The sequence below is a fragment of the Macrotis lagotis genome, chromosome 1, assembly GCF_037893015.1.
Source record: "Macrotis lagotis isolate mMagLag1 chromosome 1, bilby.v1.9.chrom.fasta, whole genome shotgun sequence".
Taxonomy (NCBI): Eukaryota; Metazoa; Chordata; class Mammalia; order Peramelemorphia; family Peramelidae; genus Macrotis; species Macrotis lagotis.
The window spans coordinates 103,102,808-103,120,815 of NC_133658.1; the positions used below are offsets into that span (position 1 = coordinate 103,102,808).

Genomic DNA, 18,008 nt, shown 5'->3' on the forward strand with positions numbered 1-18,008 from the left:
ATAACAATGTCTTTTTAATGACAAATCATCAGATTAAAAATAGTTATACCATAAATCCATTTTCTAAAGTGATATCCTGATTCTCACTGCTAAGCAAAAAACTAAAACAAAATCCCAATAACAACAAAATGCTAGTTCCAGACAATTGTAATTGTAATATCAGCTCCAGAAACTGCACATTTTAAATTCAGATTTGACTTTATGGTATTACCAAAGCCAAATGTCTTTTAAACTAGCTTTCTATAGTTACTATCTAATTAACTATCCTGATATACACACAGGTTGGTTAATAAAAAAATAATTTGTAAATATTGATGTAGCTCATTGAAGTTTTTACATGTGTTTTTCTATAAATATTATATGCTTAATATTCCCATCTAGAATGTAAGTTTCCTGAAGGTAGTTCCTCTCACACTTTATATACCAAAGTGCCCAGGATAGTTTGGTTTTTTTAATAAGATTTAGGCACAGCAATTTGAATAGAATGTAGCATTTAGGATCAAGAGCAGCTGGATAAAAATCTCCCTCTAGATCTTTAAACATCTATTTAGCTGCTTAAACTATTTGAGCCTTAGTTTTCTTTTCTGTAAGATAGGGATGAAAAGAGAGAGACTTTTTTTTGGTTTTGCACAGTAATGAGATTAAGTGACTTGCTCAAGGTCACACAGTTAAGTAATTATTAATGTCTGAGTCCAGATTTAAACTCAGGTTCTCCTGACTCCAGAGCTGGTGCTCGCTCCCTGCACCACCCAGCTGCCCCAAAAGAGAAGCTTTCAGAGTTGTTGTGAAGATCAAGACATATAATATGTATAAAGTGCCATACACATGTAAGTTATTAATAATCAATTGATGCTCTATTAAATACTTCTATATATTATTATTAAAAATATGTCACTAATTCTTTCATAATTACACTAGACTGGGCTAATGACCCTAATCTGAAGTACTCTGGAATCTGTTTAGAAAACTGTAATCCCTCCCCTGTTCTGGAATATCACTCTAAAAAACAACTGCAATAAATAACCTAATGTTATTATTAGCACCCAATGCTGTGGCCCCTAAGATTAAAGGGTGGTCTAGTGTGTTTCTAAATGCCAGCATCCATTATTATTTCCCAATTATCTACAGAATTAAAATGATAATTGCCTTGGAATTATTCCTTTATCTCCATCTAGCTATCATATATCATTAAGTCTATCCCATCAATAGGATCTCTAGCCATCCCTAGGTTCCAGTGAGTCCCTATACTCTATTAGTACCAAATACCATTTGACAATTTCAGCTGACATGGTCTTTTCTTCTCTCTCTCTCTCTCTCTCTCTCTCTCTCTCTCTCTCTCTAGTATTTTTCATCTATTCTTTCCCTTTCTTTCCTTTTGTTCCTTTTAAAAATATATATAGGATAACAGAACTAGTCTATCCCCTTATTTTTTATATGAAAATATTGTCTCTAATTATAACACTTATTTTTTAGAAAACTACATTTAATTCGGGCTAGTTTAAATAGCTTTAAAAATCATTCTTCTTATTGCCTGTACCATATTGATTATAGAATGAAAGCAAGGTGATTTTAGTTATTTAACAAACTTCCTAAATGGAAAAAAAAAAATCTGATTGATCATCCTGGGTAGATTAGGCTGGTTCCAGGGACCAACTTTACGATTCTTATTTTTAATAGCTGTTTTCTTTTGCTTGGGTTTTAAATGTTTATTTCTCTTCTATGGGTATTCTTGTGGGTTGTTATTCTATTATACTGGCTAAGAAAGAAGCAGTGAATAAAGAATATACAGGGTGGGGGATAAAATTTGCACTTAAACATGGAGAGAGGAGACCCTTGAAATCAAATGCTAATCTCTGAACAGATATTTCAGGATATTTCTTTTAACTAAACTCTGGCTTTGTTGTAAATTATATAGGCTTTTAAAGAAGTAGAAAATGTATAACTAAAAGTAACCTTTGCTTATATTTCTGCTTAAGAATGCTTTTGTTTTAATAATGTCATGTTGACAAATTTACTCAATAGCTTGGTGATTTTCAAATGATTTTCAAATCTGACCCAGAGCTTATTTGAAACAAGTATATTTTATATTTGAAGTGAATAATAATAGGGACACTTGCTTCCTGTGAACACAGTGGCTATGTGATAGAGAACACAGGTTGCATTTAAATAAATTTATTTTTAACTAATTATGAATAACTATTAATAGTTAAATGCTTTTCACCATTGATCAGTGGCTCTCCCTAATGTTTTATGATTTTCAGCAATTGCATCATAATAATAGATACATTTCCTCCAAGTGAACATTTTATGATATTTACCCCATAAGTTTTTTTTTAATTTACTCTATTACTTTTGTCAAAACCTTCCCTTTGTTTAATGTTTAAATGTTTAACAATCAATAAAAAAGCTTTAACATTGTTGTGTCTTTTAGGTTTACATTTCTCTGATTTCAATGATGTTTTGAATTTTACAGAAGATAAAAGTGTGCCTTCAGTTTCATCCATGCAATGCCATTACTACACATTGTGTCCAGAAGAGTTTAGGATAGCATCACATTCAAATGACCCTAACTTTGCAATAAGTATTTGAGGATTTCTCAAAATATCTGGAATTTGGTGAAACGGACGCAAAATAATGCTTGTTGTCCTTTTTTTTTCTTTGTAAAATCATTCACAGATATATATTCACTGCCTTACCTGCAGGATAGCGCTCGATCACTGGCCAGCTGTCCACCTGTAATGTAGCGTTACCGCCACTCCTCGTGAAACGTACAACATGGTATTTCCCATCATTAATGATTGCATTGGCCTCTTCAATGGCGATGTCATCCGTTCCAACATTAAATTTAACTCCAATCTTTCCCTGGTGCTAGAAGTGAGAAGAAAGGAGAAGGAATCAGAAGGAAGTAATGCTAATTAATTATCATTTGATAAGAATGTCTTATAAACAGTGTGGTGAACTGCAAAGTGTTTCTAACAACAGCTTTTCGTTTTATATTTCACTTCTGAAGAGTTGCATATCATGGAGACAAGGTTCTTGACATTTTGCTAAGTCTGGGGTATCTCTTTCATGGATAATTGATATTCCAAATCAGACTTTCAAGGGAATTAATTTGCCTTCTTTTCCCAGAGGTTCCGATTGAGGAGAATGATTGCCCAAATAAACAAGCATCTTTTCATGGATTTTATACATAGGACCTTTCATGTCCTTCTTTCAGTTCCATAGCAAGAAAATTGAGGCTTAAAATTATCTTTCCTAATAACTGGTGAAATTAAAACACTAACATTTTATTTATCCCTAACTGATAAAAGATATATACATATATATATATATATATGTGTGTGTGTGTGTGTGTATATATATGTAAAATAAGTTTATTCCACCAGTAGTTAAATATATTCAAATGCAGGCAATGTGGTCACTGTTCATAGCACCATCAAATTCTGACAAGGAATTTAGATTCCATCTAGTTCAACCTTATCTTTTAAAAATGAAGAAATTAAGGCTCATGTCTTGGAATAAGCAGAGGAATTCAAATCCCTTGACTTTCAGTACAATGTCATCCCCCCAAATGTGAAGTTAAATAGATGCAAATGAATGCAAAGGAAACATGTGTCTCTTGGACAGATACAATGCCTATGGCATTTTTTAACCTTCTCCAAGTTGAACTTTCACATCCTTTCAATCATTACTACAGATCAGTTTGTCTTCCTGAAGTACTTTGATCCACTAAAGTTTTTGGCTTAATTTCAGCAATTTTAGCATGGCATCTGCTTCCCCTTTTTGAGGGCAATAGCCCCCCCCCATATCTCTGTTAATTTCCTCATGTTTCAGTCCTGTCTCCTTGGAGATCAATGCCCATCTTTTTCTATGACACAGAGAAACTGGGAGGAAGCTATCAAAATATGATATCTACTACTTAATTATAGAAGAAAAAACATCAAAGCTCTGTGAGGGAAGAAAGCCACATGCTTACATTTCGTGTATGACATAGAAAAACAAATTTTTTCTTAGATTCAGAAACAAAAAGAATCTTAATGAAATTTACCATACTCGGGGGAATATGATACCCATACTCCCATACCCAAGGGAATATGATAGCATGATTATTTTTCCTATTTAAAATGAATTTCTAAGTTTTTCTGTATCAGATCTGAGAAGACCAATATCATATGGTAATAAATTGTGGTATGTCTTTCTGCATATAGAAGTATGCACAATTCTTTGAATGGTGTCTTAACTCTTTGTGATCCTATTTGGAAAAGTTTTACAATGATTTTCCATTTCCTTCTCCAACTCATTTCACAGAAGAAGAAACTGAGGCAAACAGGGTTAAGTGACTTGCCAGGGTTACATAGTTAGTAAGTGTTGAAGGATACATTTGAATCAGGAAGATGAGATTTCCTGGCTTCAGGCTTGGCACTCTATCCATTGTACTACCTAGCTGTCCTTAAGTATGTATGTACAAGTCAGTGTGTGCACATTTTTATGTGTTGTGTATACACAAACAGGCATCCTTTCACTTAGACTAGAGGTTAAATATTAGTTCTTTAATCCAACAATTAGAAGTTCATGATTAAACAGGCTAAAACTTAAGCAAAGTTACTTTGAAACAAAAAAATCTCTCTCTCCAAAGTCAAAATAAAAGCTTTGCCACTATTGGATTTGTCAAAAGTGACTGAAATTTAATTATTTCTGGATGAAGCCTATGGAACAGTTTAAGATATGATAATGGAATCAAATGGCTTCCTTGGGCAATATGAGTATGAATTTAACCAATAATATAAATAATTAAGCTTTGAAAAAAATGACTAAGTAATGAAGATTTGTGTAAAGAAATGGTGGAAAGGGGGCAGCTAGGTGGCGCAGTGGATAGAGCACCAGCCCGTACCTGAGTTCAAATGAGGCCTCAGACACTTAATAATTACCTAGCTGTATGGCCTTGGGCAAGCCACTTACATTGCCTTACAAAAACTAAAATATATATATTAGTGGAAAGGATACTTTTTTGCTATATCATGGTAAGTCAAACACACACACACACACACACACACACACACACACACACACACACACAGACACATGAGTCAGAGATATAAAATAGCCTCTATCAGCTACCTCAAAATATACAATCAGTTGATTAACATTATGTATCATAAACCAACAGATAAATCCCCATACTACAAAAATAGACTCCAAAGTATGATTGATTATAAACTACTGGAACCGGAGCATTAATTATATATTAAAAAAAATTTTCCCACAGCCAGGCAGACATTGGACATACACACTAAAGAACAAAATACTTTTACTTTTTAGGTTATTTTTTACTATAATTTATTCATTTACCTGACTACATGCAAAGATAGTTTTCAACATTCATTTTTGTAAGATTTTAAGTCCCACATTTTCCTCCCTCCTTTCCCCCCATTCTTGATAGCTAACAATATGATACAGGTTATGCATGTATAACTATGCTTAACATAATTCCATATCAGTTATGTGAAAGAAGAATCAAAACAAAAGGGGGAAAACCCAGAGAAGGGGGAAAAACATAAAGCAAAAAAAATTTTTTTAAATGAAAAAAGTATGATTTGGTCTTCATTCAGACTCCATAATTCTTTCTCTGGATGTAGATGGTGATTTCCATCACAAGTCCTTTAGAATTATATTTGATCATTATACTTCTGTGGAGAGCTAATTCTATCATAGTTGATCATCATACAGTTTTCTCCTGGTTCTGCTCATTTTACTCAGCATCAGTTCCCATAAGTATTTTCAGGCTCATGAAACTCTAACTGTTCATGATTTCTTACAGGAAAATAGTACTCTATCACATTCACATATCATGCTTTGTTCAATCATTCCGCAATTGATAGTCATTCCCTCAATATGCAATTCTTTGCCACTATAAAAAAGAACTGCTTAAAATATTTTTGTGCAAATAGGTTTTTCCTCATTTTTAAATAATCTCTTTGGGATATAGACGTAGTAGTGATGTTGCTGGACCAAAGGGAATGCCCAGTTTTATTGCCCTTTGGGTATCTTTCCAAGTTGTTCTCCAGAATGGTTGAATCAGTTCACAACTCCACCAACAATGCATTAGTGTATCAATTTTCCCCATCCCCCAATATTATCATTTTCCTTTTTTTGTCATATTGGTCAATCTGATAGGTATGAGTTGCCTCTGAGTTGTTTTAATTTGTGCTGCTTTCAATCAATAATTATTTAGACAATTTTTTTCATATGGCTATATATAGCTTTAATTTCTTTATCTGAAAACTAACTGTTCATATCCTTTAACCATTTATGAATTGGGAATGACTTATAGTCTTATAAATTTGAATGAGTTCTCTAAATATTTTAGAAATAAGTCTTTTATCAGAAATCTTAGCTGTATAAAATGTTTCCCAACTTTTAGCATTTCTTTTAATCTTGGTTGCATTGGTTTTTTTAATTTAATGTAATTTAAATTATCTATTTTGCATTTTATAATGTTCTCTCTCTCTCTCTCTCTCTCTCTCTCTCTCTCTCTCTCTCTCATTTGGTCATAAATTCCCTTTCCATAGATCTCACAGATAAACTACTCCTTGTTTCCTTAATTGGTTTATGTTAACACCTTTTATGTCTAAATATTGTACCATTTCAATGTTATCTTCATATAGGGTGTAAGATGTTGATCTATGCCTAGTTTCTGTCATACTATTTTTCAGTTTTCCTCATAGTTTTTGTCAAATTGTGCATTCTGAGTTCAGAAGCTGAAATCTTTGGGTTTATTAAACAGTAGTTCTCCATAATCATTTACTACTGTTTCTTTTGTACCCAATCTATTTCACTGATCCATGACTCCATTTTTTTAGCTAGTATCAAACAGTTTTGATTACTGCTCCTTTCCCATATAATTTTAGATTTGGTATGGCTAAGTCACCTTCCTTTGTATTGCCCTTCCCAATTCCCATGATATTCTTGGCCTTCTCTTACTCCAGATTAATTTAGCTACTCTTTTTTTTCTAGCTCTTTAAAATAACTTTTGTTAGTTTGATTGGTGTGGCACTGAATAAGTAATTTTCTTATCTTTTTTAATTTATTAGCTCAACATATCCATGAGCAATTGACATTTTTTCCAATTATTTAGATTTAATTTTATTTATGTGAATTGTTTTGTAATTATTTTTACATAGTGTTTGACTTTGTCTTGGCAGATAACCTCCAAAGTATTTTATTTTGTCTACAGTTACTTTATTTTTTTATTTTTATAAAATTTTTTAGATTTTTTGCAAGGCAATGAGGTTAGTTGACTTTGCCTAGGCTCACACAGTTAGGTAATTGGTGTCTGAGGTCACATTTGAACTCAGGTCCTCCTGACTCCAGGGCCAGTGTTCTATCCACTGTGTCACCCACCTCTCCTGGGAATTTTATTTTGGGGGAATTTAATATTTCTCCAAAGAAAAAAATCAAGAAAAGATTCATATAGACTACAAAGGAAATGCATTTACAGGACGTACATTAAAGAATCAATATGGGTCACTTGTTTTTGGAATTTATATTTTTTGTTCATACTTTGAATGTACTGGAAGGTAGGAGGGTGACAAAGATTTATTAAGCAACATAGGCCAAGCACTATGCTAAAATTATCTAATTTAATCATCACAACAACATTGTGAATAATTATTATTCCCATTTTACAGGTGAGAAAATTGAGGTAGACAAAGGTTAAGGATCTTCCTTAGGGTCACATTTCTGATAAGTGTCTGTGGTCCTATTTGAACTCCAGTCCCTATGGTCTATTCACTGCATGACCTAACTCCTTCTATCTAACTGTCCATGTTGACAAGATATTGAGTCATTTCAATTACAGAAACAATAAAAATTTCTGGACTTTTCAACTAAATGATAATTAGAATTTAAAAGTGTTCATTTTTATTCTTATTTTCTAGGATTAAATGTGATCATGCTCACAGAATTCTCATGAATATTGCATTAGCCAAATCAGGAGTAATTTCACTGGGCATGTGCTGATCTCTCCATTATATCTTTGAAATGGATAACCGGCTCACACCATAATTTTAAAAATCTATTATAAAGATATCAGTAACAAGGCATTTATACTTTAATGGAGTCTTTCACTACATTCATTAAATAAATAGTGACAAAGGTAATTATTGATTCCCCCCCACCCCCACAAAAACTCATTTCCGAATAAGGATTACATTAATAAACCAACTTAAAAGAGAAATATAAAGCTTGACACTGCAAAAAGAACATGAAGATTATTGGAATGGGCACTATAATTTCATGCATAGTTGTAATAACCTTTGGCAAAATATACTCAGTGAGCAATAAGATCATCTGCAAAGGTTGCTTTATAAAGTTTTGAAAATAAGCCTCAGTATTTTCTAGTGCATACATGCATCATGCAACATCTTGATGATATATGTGTTAAATATTTTTGTATGTATATAGAAATATACCAGGTTGCTTTGGGAGGTCAATTCCAACAATTTCAAGCAAAGAGGAAAAGATCAGAAAAGTGGGGAGGCCAAGCAAGATGAGAGTGAGGGTTTTTTATGAGAATAATTATAATAATTGAAGAAAAAAAGATGGAGAAGTGTTGTGGCAGAGAATGGACCTGCCTATAAGTATTGCTCCAATCCAGTAACTATTGTGTTGTAACAATGACTTTGTCCAGTGGCAGGAAAATTTGTTTCAGGAGAAGAAATTTAAGAGTTATTTGTCAGTCACTGAATTCTTGTGAGCAAGGAGAAAGTTAGGATTTCATGGTGCTGTGGGAGCAGAGCAATGACCAAGATGAGTCATGGTAGGATGGTAAGAGGAAAGGCAGGAGCTTTAAATGGAACTGAGATTTCCTAGGCAAAAGCTGAAGCTGGAAGGAAGGTCCTATGCTCTGGTCTGGGAAAGGGGTTCAAGGGGGTCTGCTATTGGTTTAGGGAATTATTTTTCTCAATGTGGTCTGTATAGTAACTTTTTAGATACTGTCTCATAGTACATTTCACTGCCTAGGAAAGGGGACAGTTGGCACCAAAGGTGGATAGGGCATGATCCCTCCCCCCTTGCCCTCTTCCCCTTACAATCTGCCAACAAAAATAATGTCCTTTAAGACCAGAAGCAAGGTGATATTTGAAAATATGAAAATAGAGTAGTATTTCTACTTATTCCTGGTCCATTACACTTGATGCTACTACTACATCAGAGAAAAGATAATAAGTTCAATTTAACTAATTTCTCTTCAAATGAAGATAGAAAAAAAGTTTTTAGGCAAAATACTTCAAAACTTTTCTGGACTAAGGAGTTTGACTAAAAGGAATTCTTCATTGTGTTATAGCAAGGACTTATTGGGTCTCAAAAGATATGGAAGCAAATCTTAGTGGGTGATTCATTTTACCTCTTCAGAGAAATGGTTATTTCTCTCTCATATTAACAGTCAATTACTAAAATTGGAGAGGCCCATGCTTTTCTTGGCTGTTCTATTTCCTAGTCCAGGCTCTCTAGGACAGCATTGTCCTTCTTACAGATTTTGGTATTCCACCTAACTAGATCAGACTTCAAATCTAAGGTGAAACTTCCTTCTCCTCAGACTTGGGGAGGGGATATAGATACTGTGAATAGATTGTGGGGATGATCTGGATTTAGAAATAGTTTCTCTGAGGTGATGTTACCTTCAGTCCCTCATTATAATATTCATTCTTTCATTAATTGTTTTGTTTTTTAGGTTTTTTGCAAGGCAAACAGGGTTAAGTGGCTTGCCCAAGGCCACACAGCTAGGTAATTATTAAGTGTCTGAGACTGGATTTGAACCCAGGTACTCCTGACTCCAAGGCCGGTGTTTTATCCACTGTGCCACTTAGCTGCCTCTTCATTGTTAACCAATCATAGTTGATTGCTGTCTTCAGGTACACCTTTCTTTCAAGAGCATATAAATTGTGAGCCCACTTTCTTTCAGGCCTTTGGTATTTGAGGATGCCATAGGCCTCCTTTTATTAAAATCCTGGAATTATTGATAAAATGACTAATTACCCAGAAATTATGTCTCTCAAACTTTTAAAATACCATACTCTTTTTAAATACCATACTCTAAATTGGTATTTAGCTTTTTTTGGTAGAGTCTACATAGATGGTAAAGGGCTCTTCAATTAGGTTAAGAAATTGCCTCTACCAATTCATGTTACCATTATTTCTATAACATATAGAGTAGGTTGGAATTCTTGGAGTTTAACTTAACTTGCTTAGGATCACACAATTGATATATTTCAGAGGCTAGCCTTAAACCCAAGGCTTGCTAGATTCAAGACTGATTCTCTAGACATTATATCATACAATCACTCTAAGTGTAAAGAAAAAAAATTCTTTTGATTCTTGATAATCAGATACCAAAGGTATTTTTAATAAGAAGCTGTAAAATCATCTTCTCCCTTTTTGATGAGTGAAGGCAATCTTCTTGTGTCCTGGCATCTCTATCTCCATCCAATGTCCCAAATGAGGATGTCTTTCTTTTTTGCTGGGTAAGGAATATAAACACATTGCCTTTGTTGAGGAGGTAGCTATCATAAACATATCTGTCCTATCTTTGTAAGGGATCTAGTAGCAGCATCAAATCTAATGGACCAGGAATAAGGAATGTGTGAGTTCAAATTTCCTCTCTGGAATTTACTAGCTCCATGATCTTTAATAAGTCATAGTTTCCATAAGCCTCAAGTTTGTCCTCTGTAAAAGAGGGATAGTAATACCTGTAGTAACTTATAGTAGGTTTGTTACAATACTTAAATGAGAATGTATTTAAAGCTCTTTGGAAACATTCAAATGCTACATAAATATTGATAGCCAAACATACCAGGTTACAAGCCAGTTTTCTGAGGGTTATCAGTCCAGTTAGAATTTAAGAAACACAGAGCCTAAATGTTTCATTTAGAAAGTACTTGGTTGGAGATAAAAACTATACTCTTAAGAATGAGAAAGTTCTTATTAAGAAGCATTTTTTTCTGGCACTTAGTTCAGGGCATGGTGTACTATAATTAGCAACACCAAGTACATCTTTATTTTTCCATACAGCTTGCATGCAGTGCTTTAAATAGTCATGCTACTTGCATCTTTCTTTTCTTTTCCTTTTTTTAAAATCTGAAGGAAACAGAGACCACTGATAAAATTAGCCCATAAAGAAGTACTGTACCATGTCTGCTCCTTAACCTTTAAAAGACTCAATAGAATAATAACCCCAATGGTATACATGCCAGACAACCTGAGGTTCACTAATGACATGTTTCCTCTTTTACTATTCTAATTCATTTTCTCTGCAAACAGTATTACATTTTTTCCTAGTTACTTTCATAATAGCACATTCCAGCAGACTCCAGAAGTGAACCAATGACAATGATGACAAAATATGCTATTTTGCAGGCGGGCAACCTTTAGTCAAAAATGAATTGCTACTAGACTACACTAGAAATCAGGAGAAGCCAAATGAAAGTTGCATGACTTTGGACAAATCCCTAAACATCTCTCAGCCTCAATTTCTTTATCTGTAAAATTAAGTTACCTCTAAGTTCCCATCTTGTTGTTAAAGACGACTTTATGAACAAGCCATTCTTTAATTGATTAGTGGTCAACTATGAACAGTTTTCAGAGGAAGAGGGTAATTTATCAACAGCCATATGAAAAAATGTGCTGTCTATAGTAATTAGAAAAATATAAATTAAAACTCTGAAGTTCTACCTCATATCCATTAGATTAAAAAAAAAAGAAAATGACAAATTCTGGAAAGACTGGGAAAAAAGGTAGATTAATGCAAATCGGTTGCAGAACTGGTCCAATAATTATGCAAATCAAGTTGGAGCTCTGCCACCAAATCAGAATATCCTTTGAACTAGCTATATCTCTATTAATTCCATACCTCAAAGAGATCAACGAAAGAGGAAAAAACATTATATATAGGAAAAATAGTGTACCTTTTTTTGTGATAGCAAAGATTTGGAAAATGAAGGAATTCTTATCAACTGAGGAATGGTTGAATAAGAGAAATAGTATATGAATGTGAAGGAATACTATTATGCTGTAAGAAATGTTGAAGGGGATGATTTCTGAGAAACCTGGGAAGACTTGTATGAACTGATTCAGATTGAAGTGAGCAGGATCAGAAGAACAATTTATACAATTAAAAGAAAATTATAAAGACAAATAACTCTGAAAAATTTAGTATCTCTGATCAACACAATGACTATAATTCCAGAAGTCTTATGATAAAACATGCTTACAAGACTAGATTTTACTTGACTAAACATGTATGGAACAGGCATTTTGTTTTTCTTGATTTTTCAGTGAGGATGGGGAAAAGGTTGAAAGGAGAGGAGTCATGAATGTTCATGAAAATAAAATTTAATTTTGAAAATAATATTGATATAAAATATTACTCAAAAAGAAAAATAATTCAATTTTGAAGTGTTTCATAAAGAAAACAATCAAGTTTGAAATATAACATTTTCTACTCTTCCTGATTTAATTAATTATGATAGAATTTTTTAGAGTAACCTCTTAGGAGAGTATATTCTTTATGAGTTATATTGTTGGTTTTTTTATTGTGATTTGTTTTGTAAGACATACCTTTAAGTACCCCTAGGTGACTAGGAAGAACCCATTCTCCTAAAATATTATAGAACTAATTTTTTTAGGACTTGAAGGGATCTCAAAAATCAACTCTTCCAAACTTTTCATTTTACAGATGAGCAAAGTGACACCCCCAAAAGACTAAATATCTTTCTCAAAGGTCACACAATGTAAGATTTGGAATTTAAATTAAAATTTTCTAGCTCCAAAACTAGAGATTTCTCATATTCTTTTTATGTTCTTGAATATGGAACTGAGCCACAGAGGTGATTAGTTATTACTCTTACTGCCATCAAACTTGTTATTTATATAGCATATTTAATATTAAAACATACCCACTTACAATTTATTCATATACAAAATTTTGTAGTTTGGACTTTTAGTTAAAGTGGGTAAATGTTATAAGGATGCAGATTTCAGCTCAACAGAAGAATCATTCAGTTGACTGGTCAATAAACTGGTCAAGTCAATAAGAATGTATAAAATGTTACTATGTTATTACTGCACTAAGTACTAAGAATACAACACAAGCAGAAAGATAGCCCTCAAAAGAGCTTCCACTCTAAGGAGGGATAAGTAGCACATAAAAGGAAGCTGAAAAGTGGTTGCAGAAGTACCAGAATGAGGATATGGAAGTGGAAGTTTGGAGAATCAGGAGGCGATGAAGAGATTGTCCTGGGCTCTTTCCTTAAAATTAAGGTTCTAGGAAGAAAAAGTCAGAATAGAAAGTCAAAGGGATAGAGTGTGCTCCCAGTGTTATAAAGACAGGGGTGAGGTGAATTTAGCAATTATAATTTTCCTCTAGCATAATGTATTGCCAGGGGAAAGGGAGCAGATATATTTTAGGAAATATTCAAAAAGAGACTGGATGCTTCAGGCAGTTAAATGATATAGTGCATAGAAAGATGGATTTGGAATGAGGAAGACCTGAGTTCATATCTTAGATATGTATCAGTTGGGTAACCCTAAGCAGGGTACTTAAGTACTCTCTGCCTCAGTTTCCTAGTATATAAAATGGGTTTAGTACCTACCTATTGTTGTATTGGTCAAACTAAATATATAAAGGGATTTGCAAAACAAAGTGCTATATAAACTTTATTATTTTCCAGGGATTGTATCTAAGGGATTTCTTTAGTGTTTAAAATATTGGGTTGGATGACTTGTAAGACCCTTTCCCATTCTGAATCCTAGAATTCTAAGAAACAAAACTAGGAGGCACATAGTTCTAAAAGGAACTAGGAAGAAACAGTTGTCAGTTATAAAGAAACAAACAGGTCTTAGTTCACAGGTTATTATCCTTGATTGCTATTTTTCTCCATATGATTTGAATGACAAATCTAAAATTGGAAGTGTGACTTTCACCATCATACAGGTTGCTGATATTTCTGTACTTCAGAAGATCTTAAACTTAACATATTCAAAATTGAACTTATTATGTTTTCCTCTAAACCCTTCCTACTTCCTGTCAGAGGGTTAGCACCACAGTCCCAGCCCCTCAGCCTCACAACCTAGCTATTATCTTCAACGCCTTACCTTAAACCCTCTCCCTACCATACCCCTTATCAATGTCCAATCTTTTGCCAAGGCCTTTTGGTTTTTACCTTTGCAATGTTTCTTGAATGTGCATTCTTCACTCCTCTGGCACTATTATCAGTCAACAGACCCTCATCACTTCATAACTGGACTACTGAAGTAGTCTGATAATGGATCTGTTGCTTTAAATCTCTCCTTACTCCAATCTATCTTCTATTCATATACCAATAAGATTTTCTTATAGTGCAGCTCCTGACCATGTCACACAAGCTCCACAATCCTACTAAAAAAAATAAAACCAAAACTCCAGTGGTTTTTTATAATTATCAAATATGAAATGTTCTGTTTGATATTCTAATACTTTCATAGTCAATCTCTCTCCTACCTTTCTATTCTTAAATCTTTCTCCTGGATATGTACTCTTTTATTTAGGTACACTGGTCTATCTATTTCATAAACAAAACACTTCTGGGTATTCCTTTGTCTGTCTCCCATTCCTAGAATGCTCTCTTCCTCATCTCAGCTTCTTACCTTCTTTTTACTTGCTTTAAAATCCCATCTTCTAAAAGAAAGTTTTCCTAACCCTTCTTAATTCCAATGATTTCCCCCTTTTAATTATTTCCTGTTTATACTATATGCAGTTTGTTTGTACATATTTGCTTAGTGGTTGTCTCCCTTTAGATGGTAAGCTCCTTGAAGGCAAGGCCTGCCATTTGATTCTTTTTATCACTAAGCACAGTACCTAGAATATATGTTCTTAATAAATGATCTGTGACTGCTTGACCTCATTAACCCTGCTATGATAATCAACCACTAAACTACTAAGAAGTTGAAATATTGTTCAATCATTGTAGATCTTTGTGACCCCATTTGGGATTTTCTTGGTAAAGAAACTGGACTGGCCATTTCCTCTCTAGATTTCTTCTGACAGATGAGAAAACTGAGATAAACAGGGTTAAGTGATTTGCCAAGGGTCACACAGGTAGTAAGTATGTGGGGCCCAGATTTAAACAAAGATAATACTCTCTCATTCAAGACATGTTACTCTTTCTACCAGGACACCTAGTTACCCAAAGAAGTCAAAATACTGGGAAACAAATCACGTCATATATTCAGCTAAAAAGTGTCCACTCATTCAGACACTTCCTAGTAGTGTTCAAAATGAAGTAATTATCTAGAAGGCAACTGAACATTTGTTCAGTACCCTATGCAGAATTTTAAAATTTTCTATTATTTTTTATGGAAATATCATAGAATATCTGAGTCCAAAAATGTCTTAGAGATCATCTCACATCTTTATTTTAGAATCCAAAAGTTACCAAACACCTCATTTTGAAAATAAAGCAAGGATTCAGAGAAATTAAATGAATGTCCAAGGTTACAAAACTAATTAATGAAGAGGAGAATTAGAATCCACATCTTTTTTGAAATTCCCCCCTTTTTTGGGGGCAAATTACTTAGCATTCCTTAACATCAGTTTCCTCATCTATAAAATAAACTTTCAGATAACCTTAGCTTGTCCATAGATCTATATCTAGATCTATGTTTACCTTGTTGGTCTATTGTCAAGCAATGAAATATCTCTTATCACTCTAGGTAATCTAAATCTGTTTAAAAAAATTATCTGTCAAACTGCATGGATGTTTGCCTGAGCTGCTTGATGGAGGTCTTGGATTAATGATTTACTGGTCATGTTGAGTCTGGTTCAGATAAAAATATCTAATCAGTAATTGGGAGTCAAAATAGAATTTTTCACATTTTTGTGGTCATTGGGAGAACTATGTATTGTCAACTATAATGATTCAGCAGCTGGTTCTAACCATGCCCTTTGTTACTCTTCTTCCCTCCTGCTTACTCCTTTTCTTTGGGACATCTCCTTGCTTATTAGTATCTCCACCACAACTCATCAGAGACAGGAAATTCAAATCAATCATTTTTGCTATTTTTGTGAGTTCTGGAGAGTCATCTAAAAATGAGACTTGGGGATTATTCTTGCATTTTATTTATCTGCCTTCCCTTTCTCCCTCCACATTTTTACTGATGGTGAACTGGAGGGCTAGCTATTTATCATTATTGCCTTGTCCTAATCCTTCCAACCCCCATAACCTGACATTTTATAGACAGATAAAGAAAACAAATCTGAATGGTAATTTTAGTACCCTGCATGTAGTCTACTAACTAGGCTCTAGCCAAAACAAAATTGCCTTTTGCTTAAAAAGAGAGAGTCCTAAAAAAAGAAAAGGAGACAATAAAAATGAATCAAGATAAATGCATCCATTTTGAATATTCCAGTGATTTGCTTCAAAAAGAAAAAAAATCAGCAGATGAAAAATGAAAAGATCATGTAGGAATGATTATCTATTGCTGTTTTTACCCTTTTCAATTCCATTTGCCAACCATCCTTTATATCCTTTTTGAGACTGAGAATAGCAGCAATGCAATGTTTTCAGACATTTTATGGGTTTATTGTTAACATGGCTAACGTGGCTTTGTGAGTTTTTAGCAAAACTGAAAGAAGGTAGTTTATCAGTACTTCTCTTGAGATTCATGGCAAAAGGAAAACTGCTTCTGCCCTACTCCCTTTCAAAATCCCCCCCTGCCCCCCACTCCTGGCTTAGGGGCTGTTGGTCTAGGACTACCTGTCTTACACATCCAGAAAGGTAAGAAGGATTCATATTATGAAAGGTTTGAAAAACCACATACAGGATTTTATATTTAATAGAAGATAATAGGGAGCCACCAAGGTCAATCTGACAACTGAGTGGAGGATGAACTGCAGTAGGGAAAGACTTGTGGTAGAGAGATCGACAAGCAAGCTGTTGCAATAGTTGAAGTCTATGCTGATGAAAGGGTGCACCAGAATGATAGTAATGTGAAAGGAGAGAAGGGGAGATATCTGGGAGATGTTGCAAGGATAAAAATTACAGTGTTTGGCAAGTGAATGGGTATAGGGGAGAGTGTCAGAGACAGGGAGGAGTTGAGGGTGACATCAAGATTGTTTAACAAGCTGTCTGAAATGGAAAAGTCATTTAACCTGCATGTCCATTTCCTCATCTGTAAAATGAGAGGGTTGGACTGGATAATCTCTAAGGTCTCTTCCAGCAATTGCAGAAAATTGGATGATTCTATGATTCTATGCATCTTTATGTGGACTTCTAGCCAGCTTATCTAGAGGGCAAGACAGAATTTTAAAAATGCAGTGTAAAAAAGAATAAAGCATATCATTAGCTTATGTACAGTATTTAAGAACCATGTATTTAAGGATGTTCAGCTGTTTCCTGATTCAGGAGCAGAAAAAAAAATTTATATAAATATTGAAACTAACAATGTGTTCATCTAATCACTTGTTTGCAAGTGTCATTCATCAACACTTCCTATTAAATTTATTGTATGAGACTCAGCAACAGAGAATGAAAGGATCCTCTAAATGTCATTTTCTTCTGAAATGTTTTATTCTATGGGATGTAATGTTGCAATATTAATATAGCAGTTTGGTTTCTTTTGAGGTAAGATGTTGACAGAGCTTCTTTCCCTTGGGGGAGTGTCTTAAATCAAAGAATAATAGGATATCTGAGCACAATTTAGGCAATAAAATCATAATCCCCAAATCAGTTGGGGGCATCGCTCTCTGTTTAAGATAATAGTGATCAGAAAAGCAGCTTAAACTCTAAAGAAAATTATTGTTTAGAAGAGCAGACAGACATAATTCTAATCTGGTACCTTTCTCTGATGAGAGTGAAGCAGTCTCATAGCCCTTTCTCCCTCTCAACTCTAGACATGTATCAAAGTTTCCCTTGGGGGGAAAAATGGGTCTCTCAAAGCTTCTCTGTGAATCTCAGTAGATAATCTCTTTTAGACAT

At 33.9% G+C, this 18,008-nt stretch overlaps 1 protein-coding gene across 28 annotated transcripts in view; it reads right to left on the minus strand.

Moving 5' to 3' along the window:
* NRXN1 (neurexin 1) overlaps positions 1-18,008 on the minus strand; it is a 1,421,526-nt gene that overhangs the window by 232,208 nt on the left and 1,171,310 nt on the right. For all 28 annotated transcript variants that reach the window (XM_074205985.1, XM_074205975.1, XM_074205966.1 and 25 more), the window contains one exon: positions 2,697-2,868. In XM_074205985.1, coding sequence (XP_074062086.1) covers positions 2,697-2,868 — 172 coding nt within the window. The remainder of the gene's footprint in view (positions 1-2,696; positions 2,869-18,008) is intronic.